The 18,956-nt window shown below is 43.3% G+C and overlaps 1 protein-coding gene across 3 annotated transcripts in view; it reads left to right on the plus strand.

The window, feature by feature from the left end:
* Window positions 1-1,853: 1,853 nt before the first annotated feature.
* LOC106609873 (zinc finger protein 34) overlaps window positions 1,854-18,956 on the plus strand; it is a 70,181-nt gene continuing 53,078 nt past the window's right edge. For 2 of the 3 annotated variants that reach the window (XM_045723169.1, XM_045723168.1), the window contains exon 1: window positions 1,854-2,350. In XM_045723169.1, coding sequence (XP_045579125.1) covers window positions 2,068-2,350 — 283 coding nt within the window. In that variant the 5' untranslated portion in view covers window positions 1,854-2,067. Of the gene's footprint in view, window positions 2,351-6,596; window positions 6,728-6,917; window positions 7,092-12,317; window positions 12,480-18,956 lie in introns of all 3 variants that reach the window. The other variant, XM_045723166.1, reaches the window with a different exon arrangement.

Here is an 18,956-nt window from a genome sequence, read left to right on the forward strand (position 1 = left end):
TATACCTCTGGCCCTTCTTTGGACACTGTTAACTAACCTCCAGACGAGCTTCAATGCCATACAACTCTCCTTCCGTGGCCTCCAATTGCTCTTAAATACAAGTAAAACTAAATGCATGCTCTTCAACCGATCACTGCCCGCACCTGCCCGCTCGCCCGTCCAGCATCACTACTCTGGACGGTTCTGACTTAGAATATGTGGACAACTACAAATACCCAGGTGTCTGGTTAGACTGTAAACTCTCCTTCCAGACTCACATTAAGCATCTCCAATCCAAAATTAAATCTAGAATCGGCTTCCTATTTCGCAACAAAGCATCCTTCACTCATGCTGCCAAACACACCCTCGTAAAACTGACCATCCTACCGATCCTCTACTTTGGTGATGACATTTACAAAATAGCCTCCAACACTCTACTCAACAAATTGGATGCAGTCTATTACAGTGCCATCCGTTTTGTCACCAAAGCCCCATATACTACCCACCACTGTGACGTGTACGCTCGCGTTGACTGGCCCTCGCTTCATACTCGTCGCCAAACCCACTGGCTCCAGGTCATCTACAAGTCTCTGCTAGGTAAAGCCCCGCCTTATCTCAGCTCACTGGTCACCATAGCAGCACCCACCTGTAGCACACGCTCCAGCAGATATATCTCACTGGTCAGCCCCAAAGCCAATTCTTCCTTCGGCCACCTTTCCTTCTAGTTCTCTGCTGCCAATGACTGGAACGAACTGCAAAAATCACTGAAGCTGGAGACTCATATCTCCCTCACTAGATTTAAGCACCAGCTGTCAGAGCAGCTCACAGATCACTGCACCTGTACATAGCCCATCCAACTACCTCATCCCCATACTGTATTTATTTATTTATCTTGCTCCTTTTCATCCCAATATCTCTACTTGCACATTCATCTTCTACACATCTACCATTCCAGTGTATAATTGCTATATTGTAATTACTTCGCCACCATGGCCTATTTATTGCCTTACCTCCCTTATCCTACCTCATTTGCACATACTGTATATAGACTTTTTCTACTGTATTATTGACTGTATGTTTGTTTATTCCATGTGTAACTCTGTGTTGTTGTATGCGTCGAACTGCTTTGCTTTATCTTGTCCAGGTCGCAGTTGCAAATGAGAACTTGTTCTCAACTTGCCTACCTGGTTAAATAAAGGGGAAATCATTTGTAAAAAATGTTTGGAGCTTAAGTAAATGAATGTGAAGAACATAATATTCTACAGAGCCTATTGATCTAGCACTAGAGTCTATATATGGTGTTATTTCTTGGATGACTGTGGTCGATAAACCCAGCAAGCCCTTTCTACTCGACTCATTTCATTGGTCCCAATGCAATACACTGTAGGCCTAAGAATTACATTATTGGCTTAGACAGAGAAAACGATTCTATGCGCCAACGTAAAAGTGGGGTTGGAAATACTCAGTAGGGTCTGTAGAATATATGGTGTTATTTCATGTGCGATTGAGGTTGGTCCCAATGGAATGGGTGGAGTAAAGGCCAGCAACACTCCATATTATTCAGAGCCCCATGAAATGACACCATATATACATTTTACAGACACTACTATTCCCAACAAAACCTTTACTGCAGCACCCAAAACAGTTTATGCTCTATAAGCCAATATGTATTCCATTAACAGTGATTCGCACTGGGGGCATTTATGACTTTGGAAAATGGTGCAAATTTCACTTAAATATGAACAAATAAGAATAAATGCAGATTATTGAGAGTTTTCTACTATTACTTGGGCGACCTTAATTTTGAAGAATTTCTGAACTCTGTGACCCGGTAGTATTTTGTGTTGCGACGACAGGCTGATATTTCTCTTCACTTCAGTGTAAACGGAAGTAAACAGTGACGAAGAACAATTTCCACGTTAGCGTTTTTATTTAGAGGTTTATTAACACCATGGAAATCAACATTTTACTCATTTAACTGCACAGCATCACATAATTGCCCCATATAGTGTTTAATTCACGTTGGAAAAAGGACTTGGTTGATAGACGTTATCTATGTATGTGCCGCAGGTTAGTTAGTTGCTAACAATGGCTAACTGTGTGGTTTTTCACACTCAAATAGCCTCCATCATGGAGGTGCTAGCAAATGCAGCCGTGGCAGAGATCTGTAAACTCGTAGACGACGACTATGCAGTGTTTCGTTTGGAAATAACTCAAAGCCAGAAAGAAAACAGGACATTACGGAGGAAACTACAGGTACAGGAACTGAAGGTAGCACGGGAGCGCGCAGAGAGGACAATGCGAGAGCGCGTCCTCGTCAGTCGTTCCAGTAGTGTCAAGATCCTCGACCGAAACAGAGGAATGGCAAGAGGTACATTTTGCGTAAAGGCGCTGCATGGTCAACCCGACGTCTGCATTGGCAAAATAAAAAGACAATTGAATGAACATGACACTGATTTCATTGAAAACATATAGCCTACCTACAGTACAGGCAGGCTATATATTTTTAATACATTTACGGTGATATGGCCTCTACTTCTTGCGTTTCGCGGAGCAGCACAGAGCTGTTGTGAAGGAAGTTGTCTTCTATGGTATATTGGCGATCGCACAATTGAATGTGCATCCCGCCACCTACTGTGAGGGATGGAAACAGGATTCCCCTAAATGGATCAAAATACCCATAAAATAAACTAAATCAAACAACTTCGCTGTTAAAAAAAACGAAACAGATCTGATCCCTACTCAGGCTCAATGGGAACCAGGGAGGGCAGGTCTTCCAGTGTCAGTACCCCTTGCAAGTCTTCAAAAATATTTAAGTCCCAAAAACGTTTAAAAGGCTGCACCGTTTTTCCACCTGTATCTCCACCCCGAATCTCCCCATTTCCCCCCCAGCAAAATCCCAGGGGGGACGGGGGACACACGACCCCCTCATCCTGGGAAAAATATGATTTGTCCCCCCCAATATATCACTGAAACATAACTATGTAATTTAAATAATATTAATAATACGCAATGAAAGCAATTGTGCTGATTATAGACACTTAATAGCGCGTTTTTAAGTTTCAAAAGATTGCAACCCCCCCACCCTTTGCCTCACAATGGTTTGATCCACTGCCAGTTCCTTAGCTTGCTACATAACTGACGTGAGATTAATCCAGTCAATCACGCACACACACTAGCTGAATATGCAGAGCTAGTGCGCAAATATTAACTATTAAGCTAGCTAGTACCTATTCCATTTATGTGGCGTCGTCAAAGATGGAATCAGCATGCAGATGATGTAAGTTAGTGCTTCAAAGTCCCTGTGATAAGGTTAGCGATAAACTGAAATCCAAACTGAACAGAACTACACTCTCTTCTACCATTGTCTTAAATATATTTAATGGTCTCGTTGCAAAAGCTAAATTGTCGCAAGTGAACTTTTATTTATTTATTTTATTTCACCTTTATTTAACCCGGGTAGCAAAGATTATAGCAAACACCACTGAAACTGAATTGGTGCTCGCTAGCTTTGCAAATTCAGCTATTGTTGGAAGCCAGCCAATATGAAACAAACTATTAAAATTACAAAAGGTTGCAGCATATGTTGTGTAAATGGTGAACTCATACAGCTGTCAACTCTTGTCATTTTAATCCGTTTCACATTTGCTAGCTACCTCTTAGATCGAAGCCCAAATAGAATGATTGAAGATGATAGAAGCCCATCTCCTACTGTAAATAACCTACACACTGTGTGTGTAGCCAGCCAGCCAGCCAGGTAGAAAAATGGCAGAAAAAAGACGGACATCAGAGTATTTTTCAACACACTAAAACGCATAGTAAGAACCCTAGTAGCCTAATATCTCAAAGACTAGTTGATAAAAGGTTCATAAGAAAGAAATGAAATTCTAATGGAAATGTTTCACAATGATGTCATTAGGCAGAGCAGGCAACAGATGGCACACAGACAGCAGAGTTGGGGACAGATATGCAGGGACAGACTGGCAGAGACAGGGAGTCTCAGGTAAGTTTGTTGAGTCTTTGTTTGGCAACATTATGAAAGGTTCTCAATTTTTTTTACTTGTAAAATAGGAACATAATTGGAAAATGCCGTGGATACCCCCACTCTCAACTTAAACTGGTGACTGAACTAAGATTTGTTAAAGGCAATGGTATTGCTGTTGTGATTAGTTGTGTAGTTTTGGGTACCGGTAGTTAGGAGTACGGCAAACACCTTATTTCTTTGGTTCCTCAATATACATTTACCATATTACAATGTAGGCTATGTGTTACAGCACTACTTTTGGTGTCCCCCTCAGGAATTGCTCTTGAGAAAATGTCATGTAATTGTCCCCTCCAAAGTTGATATCAGATTTTCGCCAATGCCCCCCGGGTATACGTTTTGGGTTTTGACCTAGCACTACACAGCTGATTCAAATGATCAAAGCTTGATGATAGGTTGATTATTTGGTATCAGCTGTGTAGTGCTAGGGGAAAAAACACAACTTATACCCAGGGGGGGCCCCAGGACCAAGTTTCGGAAACCCTGATTTAGGTGCCTGGGTAGTATCACAGAGGAAGCCAAGCCAGTAAAAAAATACATATTACCACTTATGTTGTGGTAATTGCTTTGTTTGCTCTGTAACCCATTAGTTCATAGGTTTGCTTAGGATGTTTTGCTTAGGATGTGATTTGATTGCTGTTCCAGGCAGCATAAGATACATGGGCTACACATACTGAGACAGAGGGGCGCTGTTTCCCTCGCTCGGATGATTTCTCCGGTGAGATTCAGCCACTTGCAAATAAACGGAACATTTGGACAGAGATGAAAGAGACATTATTTTATCATTTTTATTGATCAAATATATGGGGAAGCCTGGCTTCCCTTGGCATCCATGAATACACACCACTGTATTTAGGCTATTGTTTGTATGTGTTTTTCACACTATGTTGAGGTAGAAATCAGAGTATAATGCTTACATGGATGTCAAGCACAGTATATGTTCATGTCATTGTCATCAATCAACTGCATTACAGTTAAAACTACTTTGACTACCACCACCAATGTCTGCATGCTAGCTGTGCTACCAGTTTATACGAATGGGAGTTAGCATTTAGCAGTCACTTCTTCTAAACCTGACAAGGGACAACTTCTAAATGTTATGCAGCGAAAACAGCCAAACGTATCCAAATTGGATTTGCGTAAGCACATTGTGGGCCTGTTACAATATATTAATCGTGATGGATTTGACAAATATCCACTTTGTTAGATCAGATTTGTTGAATGTGTGTTCATCCAGCTTCCTTCTATCCCCTACGGTCTGCATTCCATTGACCTCTTTACCCGGGTTATCCCCCTTACCTTCCCGATCTCTTTCCAGGAGTTCAAACACATTTCTGTGTTTTTTGAAATCCGTACTCGAGGTATCATAAATATGTTTTAGTTTTTTTGTGAACTTCTTCTGATAGCCTTTCGTTAAAGTTCTCCATGTTTGTTGTCAAGAAAGTGAGTTTGTGTTTATTGAGGATTTACCACCCCCACCTACCGTCAACCAATCATGTCAGTGTGGAGCTATACGGAGCCCTCCGCATTATTACACAATATGAGAGGCACATGGCATCTTTGTACAGAGCTGGATTTGGCCTCCACAAGGCTCCGAATGCTCCGCAATTGCGTCACACCCTATGTACGGAGCCTGTGGATCAAGCATAATTTGGCTTTAAGCGAAAGTTCTCTCTGCTTGGTGTTTTGGGAAACATGCTACATCTTAGGCCGTTGTAGGAAAGATGTATCTTAAAACACTCTGAAGCCGAAGTTCCATTGCTATCGGGAAACCGGGCCCAGATGTGTTACCCAGAATTGGGTCTTGGTCAGTTTGTGGATAGTATGCAATAATTCCCCATGATTACTTAGCCATCTTCCGCAAAGACACAATATCATATTCCAACCAGATTCTGGATTGGGGCTGTAGGTAGATTAGCAGTTAAGAGTGTTGGACCAGTAACCAAAAAGTCGCTGGTTCGAATCCATGGGGGTGCAATGCAAATAGTCTGGGTAGCCATTTAATTAGCTATTCAGGAGTCTTATGGCTTGGGGGTAGAAGCTATTTAGGAGCCTCTTGGACCTAGACTTGGCGCTCCGGTACCACTTGCCATGCGGTAGCAGAGAGAACAGTCTATGACTAGGGTGGCTGGAGTCTTTGACAATTTTTAGGGCCTTCCTCTGACACCGCCTGGTATAGAGGTCCTGGATGGCAGGAAGCTTGGCCCCGGTGATGTACTGGGCCGTACGCACTACCCTCCGTAGTGCCTTGCAGTCGGAGGCCGAGCAGTTGCCATACCAGGCAGTGATGCAACCCGTCAGGATGCTCTCGATGGTGCAGCTGTGAAACCTTTTTAGGATCTGAGGACCCATGCCAAATCTTTTCAGTCTCCTGAGAGGGAATATGTTTTGTCGTGCCCTCTTCACGACTGTCTTCATGATTGACATTTATCAATAAATAGTATGTCAAGAAGTTATGAGAAGTGTTACCTTACATCCTTGCCAATTCTAGACAGTGTCAATAGGGTACAATATAGTGTTGAGCATTGACAGTACCTAACTTAACCACCTCCTTTTCCTCCAATCACTCTCTCAGGTGAAGGACATCTCAATGGAGGCCACAGAAGCTTTGTGAAGCCAGCGGAACACAATACATGGAGAGATGACCAACCAATCACTGTTGACGACGGGAGTGGAACCTCAACCCAGTACGTTATTGTGATAGAGGTTAGTTTAATAGTGTTACATAAAAATTACAGTATATCAAATATGACGAGTTTATTTCAAAAAGGCTATTCATTAGCTTACGTGTTCATCTTAATGTATTTGCCATATGGGAGCTTGTGAGACTTCCCCACGACATTGTTATCCAATTCAACTAATGTACCGATAATAACCTCCCCTCTTCTTGTGTCAGTCTGCAGATACAGAGGCTGCAGGTCCTGGGGTCAAGCAGGAGAGGACTGAAGGAGAAGAGGACCCAAGACACAGTAGAGACATCCAGACTGAAGCGGCAGGAGCGGCCCCTGTAGCTACGGAGGATCCCACCACCTCCCTAGTGCAGCCCAGGACCAGACGCAGCATCACGGAGGTCAGTGGAACGCTGAACGCCATCCTCAAGTCAGAGACAGACACCAAGACTTTAACTGTAACACCAAGGCTTTTACACACAAGATCAGACCCAGAGAGACTGGGGCTGGGACCACTGGGCTGTCCTCCTGCTCTCGGCTCAGAGTATTTACTTTACGGTAACCCAAGCCCGAAGACGGCTCATTCCCATCAGGACTCAGGTGACGCATTAGAGACTGGCAATGATCCGTCTTGTTCTTACACTACAGAGATGGACCGTGACAACATGCCCTTGGGTTTAGAGACACAGACTGATCTGCCTAGAGGGGACTGGAACCAGTACAGTAGTAGTGTATACTCTGAAGGGTGCTTGGATGAGAAAGGGGGCGGTCTGGTCGTAGATGAAGTGGCTGTGAAAGTGGAGGGCGACATTCCTCCCACATGGAATGCAGATAGTCACCTAGGAGACGGACTCTCACAGGGCAGAGATTTCTTAGATTACAGGGAAAGCTTAGAATCAAATACAAATGTTGCGACCCAATCTCCTTTACACTCGCTCAGGCATTGCGACAGAGTGTCCATGTCGATGGGGCCTTCCGATTCACACGGCCATGTCCTTTTTGATCAGGAATTGAACTCAAACAACAGGGATAGAACCCAGGTTCAGGGAGGGGGAGCCACATCAGGATATAGTAAAGAGAAACTGTTCCTCTGCATGTTCTGTAACAAAGGCTTCAGTTGCTCCCAGAAGGTGGAGAGGCACCAGAGGGTCCACACAGGGGAGAAACCATTCAGCTGTACCCAGTGTCACATGCGCTTCGCCCAGGCTGGCCACCTGAAGAGACACCAGAGGGTCCACACAGGGGAGAAACCGTACAGCTGTACCCAGTGTCATATGCGCTTTGCCCAGGCTGGTGACCTAAAGAGGCACCATAGGGTCCACACAGGGGAGAAACCCTATAGCTGCCCCCAGTGTGAGAAGAGGTTCTCAGAGAGGAGCTACCTCAGGCTACACCAGCAGAAAAAACATTCCACTCTATAACATAGAAAGTAACCATTCCACGTGATAGCTTCTGACATTTAGATCAAACCCTGCATTAAAGACACATTTTCATTGTTTTCAGCAGAAAAGACCCACAGATGCATTTGGAATAACGAGAGTGACAGATTTCAGTGTTGAATATTGCATCCAGACATTGTGTGATATGATATACACTGAGTGCACAAAACATTAGGAACACCTTCTTAATATTGAGTTGCACCCCTTTTGTCCTCAGAACAGTCTCAATTTGTCAGGGCATGAACTCTACAAGGTGTCGAAAGCGTTCCACAGGGATGCTGGCCCATGTTGACTCCAATGCTTACCATAGTTGTGTTAAGTTGGCTGGATGTTCTTTTGGTGGTGGACCATTCTTGATACACACAGGAAACTGTTGAGTGTGAAAAGCTCAGCAGCGTTGCAGTTATTGACACACTCAAACTAACTACCATATCCCTTTCAAAGGCACTTTTGTCTTGCCCATTCACTCTCTGAATGGCACACATACACAATCCCTGAATCAATTGCCTCAAGGCTTACAAATCCTTCTTTAACCTGTCTCCTCCCCTTTATCTACACTGATTGAAGTAAATTTAACAAGTGACATGAATAAGGGATAATAGCTTTCACCTGGATTCACCTGGTCAGTCTATGTCATGGACAAAGCAGGAAAGTGTTCCTAATGTTTTGCACACTGTATAAGCCTAAAAAGTCTGTTACATATTGTGTTTGTACTGTGTAGGATATATGATGTTCACAAATGCCTGTTTCATTACTTCTATTAAACTACTTTATTTTTTTACCCCCCAAGACATGTTTAATGAGAAAATGAATGCAGTTTATCAAGTTCATTAAGATTTTTTGTTGAGACATGTATGTGGTTTTCAGATGGTGTATTTAAAACTTGTTTATGTTTAATAAACACAAAATGGGACTTTTCATTCTAAGACTTTCATTGAGATTCTCTTTAGTATACATCACATCTGGGCCTGTATCCACAATGCATCTCAGAAAAGGTCCTAGGCGTCCTCTTAAAACCTGTTGAAATATTTTTTTATAATAATTCCCAGCTTAGAGTAGGTTTATGATAACCCTTACCACCAGGTGGTAATGATGATGCAATCTCTATTGCACTCCACACTGCCCTTTCAGACCTGGACAAAAGGAACACACAAAAGGACCCTGGGACTAAACACCTTTATTTATTTAACTAGGCAAGTCAATTAAGAGCAAATTCTTATTTTCAATGATGGCCTAGGAACAGTGGTTAACTGCCTTGTTCAGGGGCAGAACGACAGATTTTTATCTTGTCAGCTCAGGGATTCGATCTTGCAACCTTTCGGTACTAGTCCAATGCTTTAATTACTAGGCTACCTGCCGCCCCAAACCTCCTCTGTAACTGGATCCTGGACTTCCTGACTGCCGGACCCCAGTTGGTAAGGGTAGGTAGTCCGCCACACTGATCTTCAACATGGGGGCCCCTCAGGGGTGCGTGCTCAGTCCCCTCCTGTACTCCCTCTTCACTCATGACTGCATGGCCAGGCATGACTCCAACACCATTATTAAGTTTGCTGATGACACAACAATGGTAGGCCTGATCACCGACAACGATGAGACAGCCTATAGAGAGGAGGTCAGAGACCTGGCCGTGTGGTGCTAGGACAACAACCTCTCTCTCAACGTCATCAAGACAAAGGAGATTGTGGACTACAGGAAAAGGAGGACCGAGAACGCCCCCATTCTCATCGACAGGGCTGTAGTGGAGCAGGTTGAGAGCTTCAAGTTCTTTGGTGACCACATCACCAACAAACTAACATGGTCCAAGCACACCATGACAGTCGTGAAGAGGGCACAACAAAACCTACTCCCTCTCAGGAGACTGAAAAGATTTGGCATTGGTCCTCAGATCCTCAAAAAGTTCTACAGCTGCACCATCGAGAGCATCCTGACTGGTTGCATCACTACCTGGTATGGCAACTGCTCGGCCTCCGACCGCAAGGCGTTACAGATGGTAGTGTGTACGGCCCAGTACATCACTGGTGCCAAACTTCCTTCCATCCAGGACCTCTATACCAGGCGGTGTCAGAGGAAGGCCCTAAAAACTGTCAAAGACTCCAGCCACCCTAGTCATAGACTGTTCTCTCTGCTGCCGCACGCGTTACTAAGGCACCAAGTCTAGGTCCAAAAGGCTTCTCAACAGCTTCTACCCCCAAGCCATAAGCCTCCTAAACAGCTAATCAAATGGCTACCCAGACTATTTGCATTACCCCCGTATGACTAAAGTTGCTTCATGCATCGCTTTTATTTTTACCCATTAGAGTAGGAGTAAAATGTATCTATTCTCAGCAGTTATGACCAATTTTCTACTCTGAGAGGCTATTGTGGATACCGGCCCAACAAAGAAGTGCTGATCGAGGATCAGGCCCCCGACCTGTCTACAAGGTCTTATTCATTATGATTTGAAAGGCAAAACTGATCCTACATCAGCACTCCTCTGAGAGGCTTTGTGGATACGGCCCCTGATTTCACCCTATTCTACATACCCCCAACAGCACATTATAACCAGACTACTTACTAAATATACCTACACATAACCACACACAAAAAACGAAATGCATGCTATTCAATCGATCACTGCCCGCACCTGCTCGCCCGTCCAGCATCACTACTCTGGACGGCTCGACTTAGAATACGTGGACAACTACAAATACCCAGGTGTCTGGTTAGACTGTAAACTCTCCTTCCAGACTCACATTAAGCATCTCCAATCCAAAATTAAATCTAGAATCAGCTTCCTATATCGCAACAAAGCATCCTTCACTCATGCTGCCAAACACACCCTCATAAAACTGACCATCCTACCGATCCTCGACTTCGGTGATGTCATCTATAAAATAGTCTCCAACACTCTACTCAACAAACTGGATGCAGTCTATCACAGTGCCATCCGTTTTGTCACCAAAGCCCCATACGCTACCCACCATTGCGACCTGTACGCTCTCGTTGGTTGGCCCTCGCTTCATACTCGATGCCAAACCCACTGGCTACAGGTCATCTACAAGTCTCTGCTAGGTAAAGCCCCGCCTTATCTCAGCTCACTGGTCACCATAGCAGCACCCACTTGTAACACGCGCGCCAGCAGGTATATCTCACTGGTCACCCCCAAAGCCAATTCCTCCTTTGGCTGCCTTTCCTTCCAGTTCTCTGCTGCCAATGACTGGAACGAACTGCAAAAATCTCTGAAGCTGGAGACTCATATCTCCCTCACTAGCTTTAAGCACCAGCTGTCAGAGCAGCTCACAGATCACTGCACCTGTACATAGCCCATCTGTAAACAGCCCATCTATCTACCTACCTCATCCCCATACTGTATTTATTTATTTATCTTACTCCTTTGCACCCCAGTATCTCTACTTGCACATTCATCTTCTGCACATCTACCATACCAGTGTTTAATTGCTATATTGTAATTACTTCGCCACCATGGCCTATTTATTGCCTTAACTTACCTCATTTGCACTCACTGTATATAGACTTTTTGTTTTCTTTTGTTCTACTGTATTATTGACTGTATGTTTTGTTTATTCCATGTGTAACTCTGTGTTGTTGTATGTGTCGAATTGCTACGCATTATCTTGGCCAGGTCGCAGTTGCAAATGAGAACTTGTTCTCAACTAGCCTACCTGGTTAAATAAAGGTGAAATAATTTTTTTAATAAAAAACACACAAGCAAACACCTACTGTACAAGTCAAAATAGTTTAGTCAGATTTGTCTGATGACTTATCATAGCTGACTATTCACCCACACCATATTTACTGTGTGTCCACCATGATGGGCTTAACAACAATGAAGTCATTCTGTAATTACAGTATAAGACCTAAACGTAGACACATGCACACACACAAACATGATAACATGTATTTTGTGTTGTAGATATGTGGTAGTAGAGTAGTGGCCTGAGGGCACACACTTAATGTGTTGTGAAATGTATTGTAATGTTTTCAAAATTGTTTTCAAAACTGCCTTAATTGTGCTGAACCCCTGGAAGTGTAGGTCCTGCCTTGGCAGCAGCTAATGGGGATCCTTAATACATACAAACAGTGGGGATGGGTAAACACTCCATGTTAAAAGTGTGTTTTATTATCTGTGTGTGTGTGTGTCTGTGTACGTACCTGAGGAAGTTTATGTCTGTAATCTGTATCTTCCAGGAGGAGGTTCCAGAGGTGCTGCTGGTGAAGGATGAGGGGTGTGATGAGGGTCTGGGGAACACTGAGGGGACCATGGTCATGGAGGACAACCAGACTACACCTCCTCCTGAACCCACAGAGGAACCAGCTGAGCAGCACAGGACCACACACAGTCTCACTGAGGTGAGCCCACTGTGAACTACTGTCTGAATGGTATTAGGTCAGGACCCGTATCCACAAAGCCTCTCAGAGTAGGAGTGCTGATCTAGGATCAGTTTAGCCTTTTAGGTCATAATTAATATGATTAAATGGAACGATCAGCACTCTTACTCTGAAGCTTTGTGGATACGGGCCCGGATGTTGATTCATTTTGTTTTAAGTGTGGGACCCTGCATTTGAATTATCCAACCATTTAAGTGTCAGGTAATCCGATCAACTAACATGTTAGCATAGTACTCATAGCAATCCCTCATTGCCCAATCAGAAGATGCTCCGTAGCAGGGTGCTCATATCAGATTTCTTGATCCAATATCATCTCACTCTGTATCTCTTACAGTCAGTAGACATGGAGGATGGGAAGCCTGATCTGCTGCTGGTCAAAGAGGAGACAATAGAAGACGGACCAGAGAGCATTGATCTGTTCAGTGGACTAAAGATGGGGGAGCAAGGTAAGGGAGAAATATACTGCTCAAAAAAATAAAGGGAACACTTAAACAACAGAATGTAACTCCAAGTCAATCACACTTCTGTGAAATCAAACTGTCCACTTAGGAAGCAACACTGATTGACAATACATTTCACATGCTGTTGTGCAAATGGAATAGACAACAGGTGGAAATTATAGGCAATTAGCAAGACACCCCCAATAAAGGAGTGGTTCTGCAGGTGGGGACCACAGACCACTTCTCAGTTCCTATGCTTCCTGGCTGATGTTTTGGTCACTTTTGAATGCTGGCGGTGCTTTCACTCTAGTGGTAGCATGAGACAGAGTCTACAACCCACACAAGTGGCTTAGGTAGTGCAGCTCATCCAGGATGGCACATCAATGCGAGCTGTGGCAAGAAGGTTTGCTGTGTCTGTCAGCGTAGTGTCCAGAGCATGGAGGCGCTGCCAGGAGACAGGCCAGTACATCAGGAGACGTGGAGGAGGCCGTAGGAGGGCAACAACCCAGCAGCAGGACCGCTACCTCCGCCTTTGTGCAAGGAGGAGCACTACCAGAGGCCTGCAAAATGACCTCCAGCAGGCCACAAATGTGCATGTCTCTGCTCAAACGGTCAGAAACAGACTCCATGAGGGTGGTATGAGGGCCCGACATCCACAGGTGGGGGTTGTGCTTACAGCCCAACACCGTGCAGGACGTTTGGCATTTGCCAGAGAACACCAAGATTGGCAAATTCGCCACTGGCGCCCTGTGCTCTTCACAGATGAAAGCAGGTTCACACTGAGCACATGTGACAGACGTGACAGTCTGGAGAAGCCGTGGAGAACGTTCTGCTGCCTGCAACATCCTCCAGCATGACCGGTTTGGCGGTGGGTCAGTCATGGTGTGAGGTGACATTTCTTTGGGGGGCCGCACAGCCCTCCATGTGCTCGCCAGAGGTAGCCTGACTGCCATTAGGTATCGAGATGAGATCCTCAGACCCCTTGTGAGACCATATGCTGGTGCGGTTGGCCCTGGGTTCCTCCTAATGCAAGACAATGCTAGACCTCATGTGGCTGGAGTGTGTCAGCAGTTCCTGCAAGAGGAAGGCATTGATGCTATGGACTGGCCCGCCTGTTCCCCAGACCTGAATCCAATTGAGCACATCTGGGACATCATGTCTCGCTCCATCCACCAACGCCACGTTGCACCACAGACTGTCTAGGAGTTGGCGGATGCTTTAGTCCAGGTCTGGGAGGAGATCCCTCAGGAGACCATCCACCACCTCATCAGGAGCATGCCCAGGCGTTGTAGGGAGGTCATACATGCACGTGGAGGCCACACACACTACTGAGCCCCATTTTGACTTGTTTTAAGGACATTACATCAAAGTTGGATCAACCTGTAGTGTGGTTTTCCACTTTAATTTTGAGTGTGACTCCAAATCCAGACCTCCATGGGTTGCTAAATTGGATTTCCATTGATTATTTTTGTGTGATTTTGTTGTCAGCACATTCAACTATGTAAAGAACAAAGTATTTAATAAGATTATTTCATTCATTCAGATCTAGGATGTGTTATTTTAGTGTTCCCTTTATTTTTTGGAGCAGTGTACATATAGCCTACATACAGTAATAGATCTTCTATGGGAATAGTGATGCACCTGACAAATGCTTTTATTAAACACATATGAAACCTTATGAGTACTTTATTTCAAAAACAATATCAATACAATTTGTATGAAATTCAAAAATAAACAATACTATGTATATCAACATGACAGTCATAGATATCACCAGGCAAATAACACACACAAAATCCATGTCTATGATTTTTGTTCTGTTGTCATGTTTGTTAAGTCTGGATTGTAACATTTGCCTGTAGGTGGCTGGCTGGAGGTTAACAGAGGAGACTTGGCGGCCATATTGGATTCCCAGACTGGTGCAGTCAAGAGCCCAGCGGATGACATCACCGAGCAGGCTGGGACCAAAAGCGACATAGTGGAGGTCAGTGGGTGGGACAGCATCCTCAACCAAACTTAGTCTCCATGACAACAGACTGGCTGAGACCAGGATAAGGTTTAGATTTGGTCTGCAGGGACGGGGAGGTGTCAGTATGGGGTGGGAGAGAACAAACACAGACTCGGCTAGCGATGCTCCGTCCTGCTCCTATAGTTGTGATTCAGAGAGACTGATGGAGCCTCAGGTTAACCCCCTAACAGGTGCTGCCTTCAGCCTGCCTTCTATAGGATCTATCAACTGGAACATGGACCCTGAGACAACACAGACACTCCCTGGCCTTCATCCTCCTCACACTCTCCTAATGTTAAACCAGACCTCAGACAATGCCAGTGCCTCAACACTAAATGGCTACACAAGCCCATTGACAAATGACAGTAGTAGTGATGCTATCAGCAGATCTGGTGGCAAAGAGTTGTGCTTCCCATGTTCATTCTGTTGGAAAGTCTTCAGTTTCCGCAAACAGATGGAGAGCCATCAGAGGATGCACACGGGGGAGAAATCGTTTGGCTGCCACCTGTGTGAGAAGAGGTTCTCCCACCAGCACCACCTGAAGAGGCACCAGAGGGTCCACACAGGGGAGAAATCCTACAGCTGCCCCCAGTGTGAGAAGAGGTTCTCCTGTACACACTGCGGGAAGAGGTTCTCAGAGAGGAGCTACCTCAGGATACACCAGCAGAAAATGCACACAGTCCATGTATAGAGTATAGTGATATGTAATATAGTACTAGTTAGTTTGTAGTTAATTCTGTTGGTTTAGGATGTAGTAGTGAAGTGGATGAGGTGAACTGAGGAAAGAATGAGTATGATGAGGCAGAGTAGATGATATGGTGATGGTTGGTGTGATGGTGTCTGTAAAAATGCTTTACTGATGAAGAGTGACAACCTTGTCCTGTTGTTTAATGCTGGTGTTTTATAATGAGGAAATGATAGTGCCTTAATTCAGGTTTACTTGACCTGAAGTGGTGAAGCTGTGTGTAATGTTTTGTTGAACCTTTTCCAAGGCATTCTAAATATCATTTGATCAAAGCGAGGGTATCAGATAAAAGTTATTTTACTTGTCACATGTATAATTGTGTGCAATAAAGGTACTGTACTTCAAGTTATCTTTTTACATTTTAGTGTATGACCATTTTGTTTAAATGAAATACAAAATTGACTCTTTGCTGACTGACTTGGTTATTTTTGTGTCATTTCAGGGACTGAGTTTCCCTTACCTCAGTGGAACCAAAACATTATACTTCATTCTTGAATCAACACATATGGACATTTTTTATATTAAACTCCAGTGGCTTATCGTGGAGAAATTACAAGATTTTTCATCAAACAAATTGTCATTGCGGAGCTAATGTCATGTAGTAAAGTAATTGAAATATGTTGCATGAGAAAACATAATCCGCTTTTATTAAAAGGCGCATGATCTGGTTTTACATCAATGGAGGTCGATTTAACTTGTTGACTGCTAATCTATTCCTTTTGCGCATGTGAAAATCTCTGTGGAGAAACACTTGGAGGAACTTTAAGGCTATTTTCTAGAAATTGTGTCGTTATGTGCCACATGATAAGTCTACAAACCATTGTAATTAGGTTATTTGCGGGATTCACTTTGTTACATCAATAGCATTGGGTCTACGGTATTGACTAAAATCTGGGCTTCTGATTGTAATTCAACTATGGATATGTACTGAATATATGCTTGAGAATTGGCTGATGTATTTCATACATTTGGTGCATTACAGGTTCATCTTAAAATAATAGATGTTTAATTAGTGTGAAGCAGAGGTTGGTATTGAAAATATAGAGTCATATTTTTGGGGTAGACTGAAATGAAAACAGTGCCTTCTAATAATGTGAATGGAAATATGTTATTAGTTATTGGTGTTGTTTTGGATAGACTACTAATGCCCTGTTTTAGTCCGCTGGTGAAAGCGAGTGATGCTCGCTGGGCTATATCAGGCTGTAAGGGACGCAGTGGGTTAGTTTGGTGTAGAGATATGACTAAGTTAAATGGGAGATATGCTTTGACAACATTTTTGTTATCATTACTCAATTCCATAGTTTAACACCAGTGAATTTGAGCAGGAAGGTAATGTCATTTAAAACGCTAATCTGTTTCCGAACAGTGTCTAGTCATTAAAGTGGATTGCAATTAGTTTTGACTATTGCGCTGAGACAGCGCCAACTTTTTGAAGGTTCTAGATTTGTTAAACAACAGGTTTATATTTTTACAAAATTAATGCAACAGTTTGCAGTGATTAGATGACCAGAAAGAGGTTATGGGTACACTGAGAAGTTGACACTTTCTTTTCCAGGAGAACGGGGGTAGTCATTTTCTCTCTCTTTGAAATGTTTCCTGAGGCTATGGTCTTAGGAGAGCGGTTAGTGAAATCCGGCAGTTGTATAAGTATAAATCTACCAAATTAAATAAGGTCTGGCAATTTTTGTTTGTTTTTGCCATATGGTTTACCACACACACACTCACCAGCATGCACACACAACATACTGGTTATGAATATCAGTTAGTGCCGAGGTATCTTAAAGGTGCACACACACACACAATTTTCGGAAGTCTTTTTTCTGAGTTTTAATTAAACACGTGAATTATTTAGAATAGAAATGTACTGGAAACTTACTGTAAACCTGAGATACGAAATGTATCAACTATTTCATTAATTAGTCAAATATAGTAAGACACTTCTTTGAAGGGTTTGTATGACCTCTGTCCTGACTTTCCAGTGAGGTTTGATCACCATCACTGGAAAGCCATTTAGATGATGATTTGAAGGTAATTTGTAATACTGATAATTATGATGAAGAGTTCATAGTTCACAGCCATATTTGTGATTTGAACCAACGGGAAGAAGGAGAGGGCGTTGCCTTTGACTAAGGGTAGGCTGTCTTAAGGCTATTTTCCTATGATTGTATGGGTACGTTTTTCTTTATGGAGTAATTATGGGTAGTGATTCTTATTCGATTTGTTTTTTTAACACATGGCTCACATTGTGAGTCATGTGTAAAAATGGGGGAATTACCAGTCCCCTGAGGTTTTGGATTGAAGTTTACACACCTTGAGTGATATGTAGGAGTGATATATGAAGGAGTGTATTGTTGTGTTCTATGTTCTGTTTTGTTTCGATACAAATCTCACTAGATTGGGTCTGCTGGATTGTTGGGATTTCTCATGATGGGTTAGAGATCTAACTTCCTGATCCTGTGGCTCTGCGATGAAGTTGACAGTGTGATGGGGAGTATAAGCCAATTTGAAAAAATTGTTTCAGCAGAATGTGTTGTTATTCTCTTTGACATGTGTTTAGAGATTTGTATTAAGAATAATTGGTAAAAGTAATAATTTGTAATATAGTCAATGCTTGTCTGGATTTCCTGAATCAGAAATGAACTCAACTAAACTGTTGTTCTGATCTGTCCTCTCTCGAGGATAATTCAGCCGAGAACGGTGTGAACCTCAAAACCCCCTCTAACCGGCTGAAGAAGAGCGACAAAGGCGTTCAACACGGCCCTGTCCGCACCACTTCTACCGAGAGACCTGAGCCAGCAACCGGTGTACAGCATCCAATCGAAGCTATCAACTGGTTTTTCTCTCGTGTCTTTTCTCTCAGGAGTGTGACAGGACTCCACGTAGAGTGAGCATGGAGGGAGATCCGTTCCAAACTTCTTTCATGTTGCTGGTATGCTGGTTGACAAATGGACAAGACATAATGGGTGGTAAAGGTGGGGATGGCCCAGGTGAGACATTATCATGGGCCATCCAGTTTGAAATATGAAGCTATCTGAAGAAGAACCAATGAAGAGACACCAGGAGAATCAGAGCCTGAAGGGGGGGTTGTTTAACTGCCCATAATTGATTTAGATTTGTCTAAAATGGTTTATTTTGGGTATCAGGTTGATTGTAGAGGTCTACACACTGCTACATGTATAGTAATTTAGATTAAGAATGCATTAAGATAGTGATCTGTAATTATAAACATAAGAAAGTTAATACTA

This window comes from Salmo salar, chromosome ssa08 (genome assembly GCF_905237065.1).
Source record: "Salmo salar chromosome ssa08, Ssal_v3.1, whole genome shotgun sequence".
Lineage (NCBI taxonomy): Eukaryota > Metazoa > Chordata > Actinopteri > Salmoniformes > Salmonidae > Salmo > Salmo salar.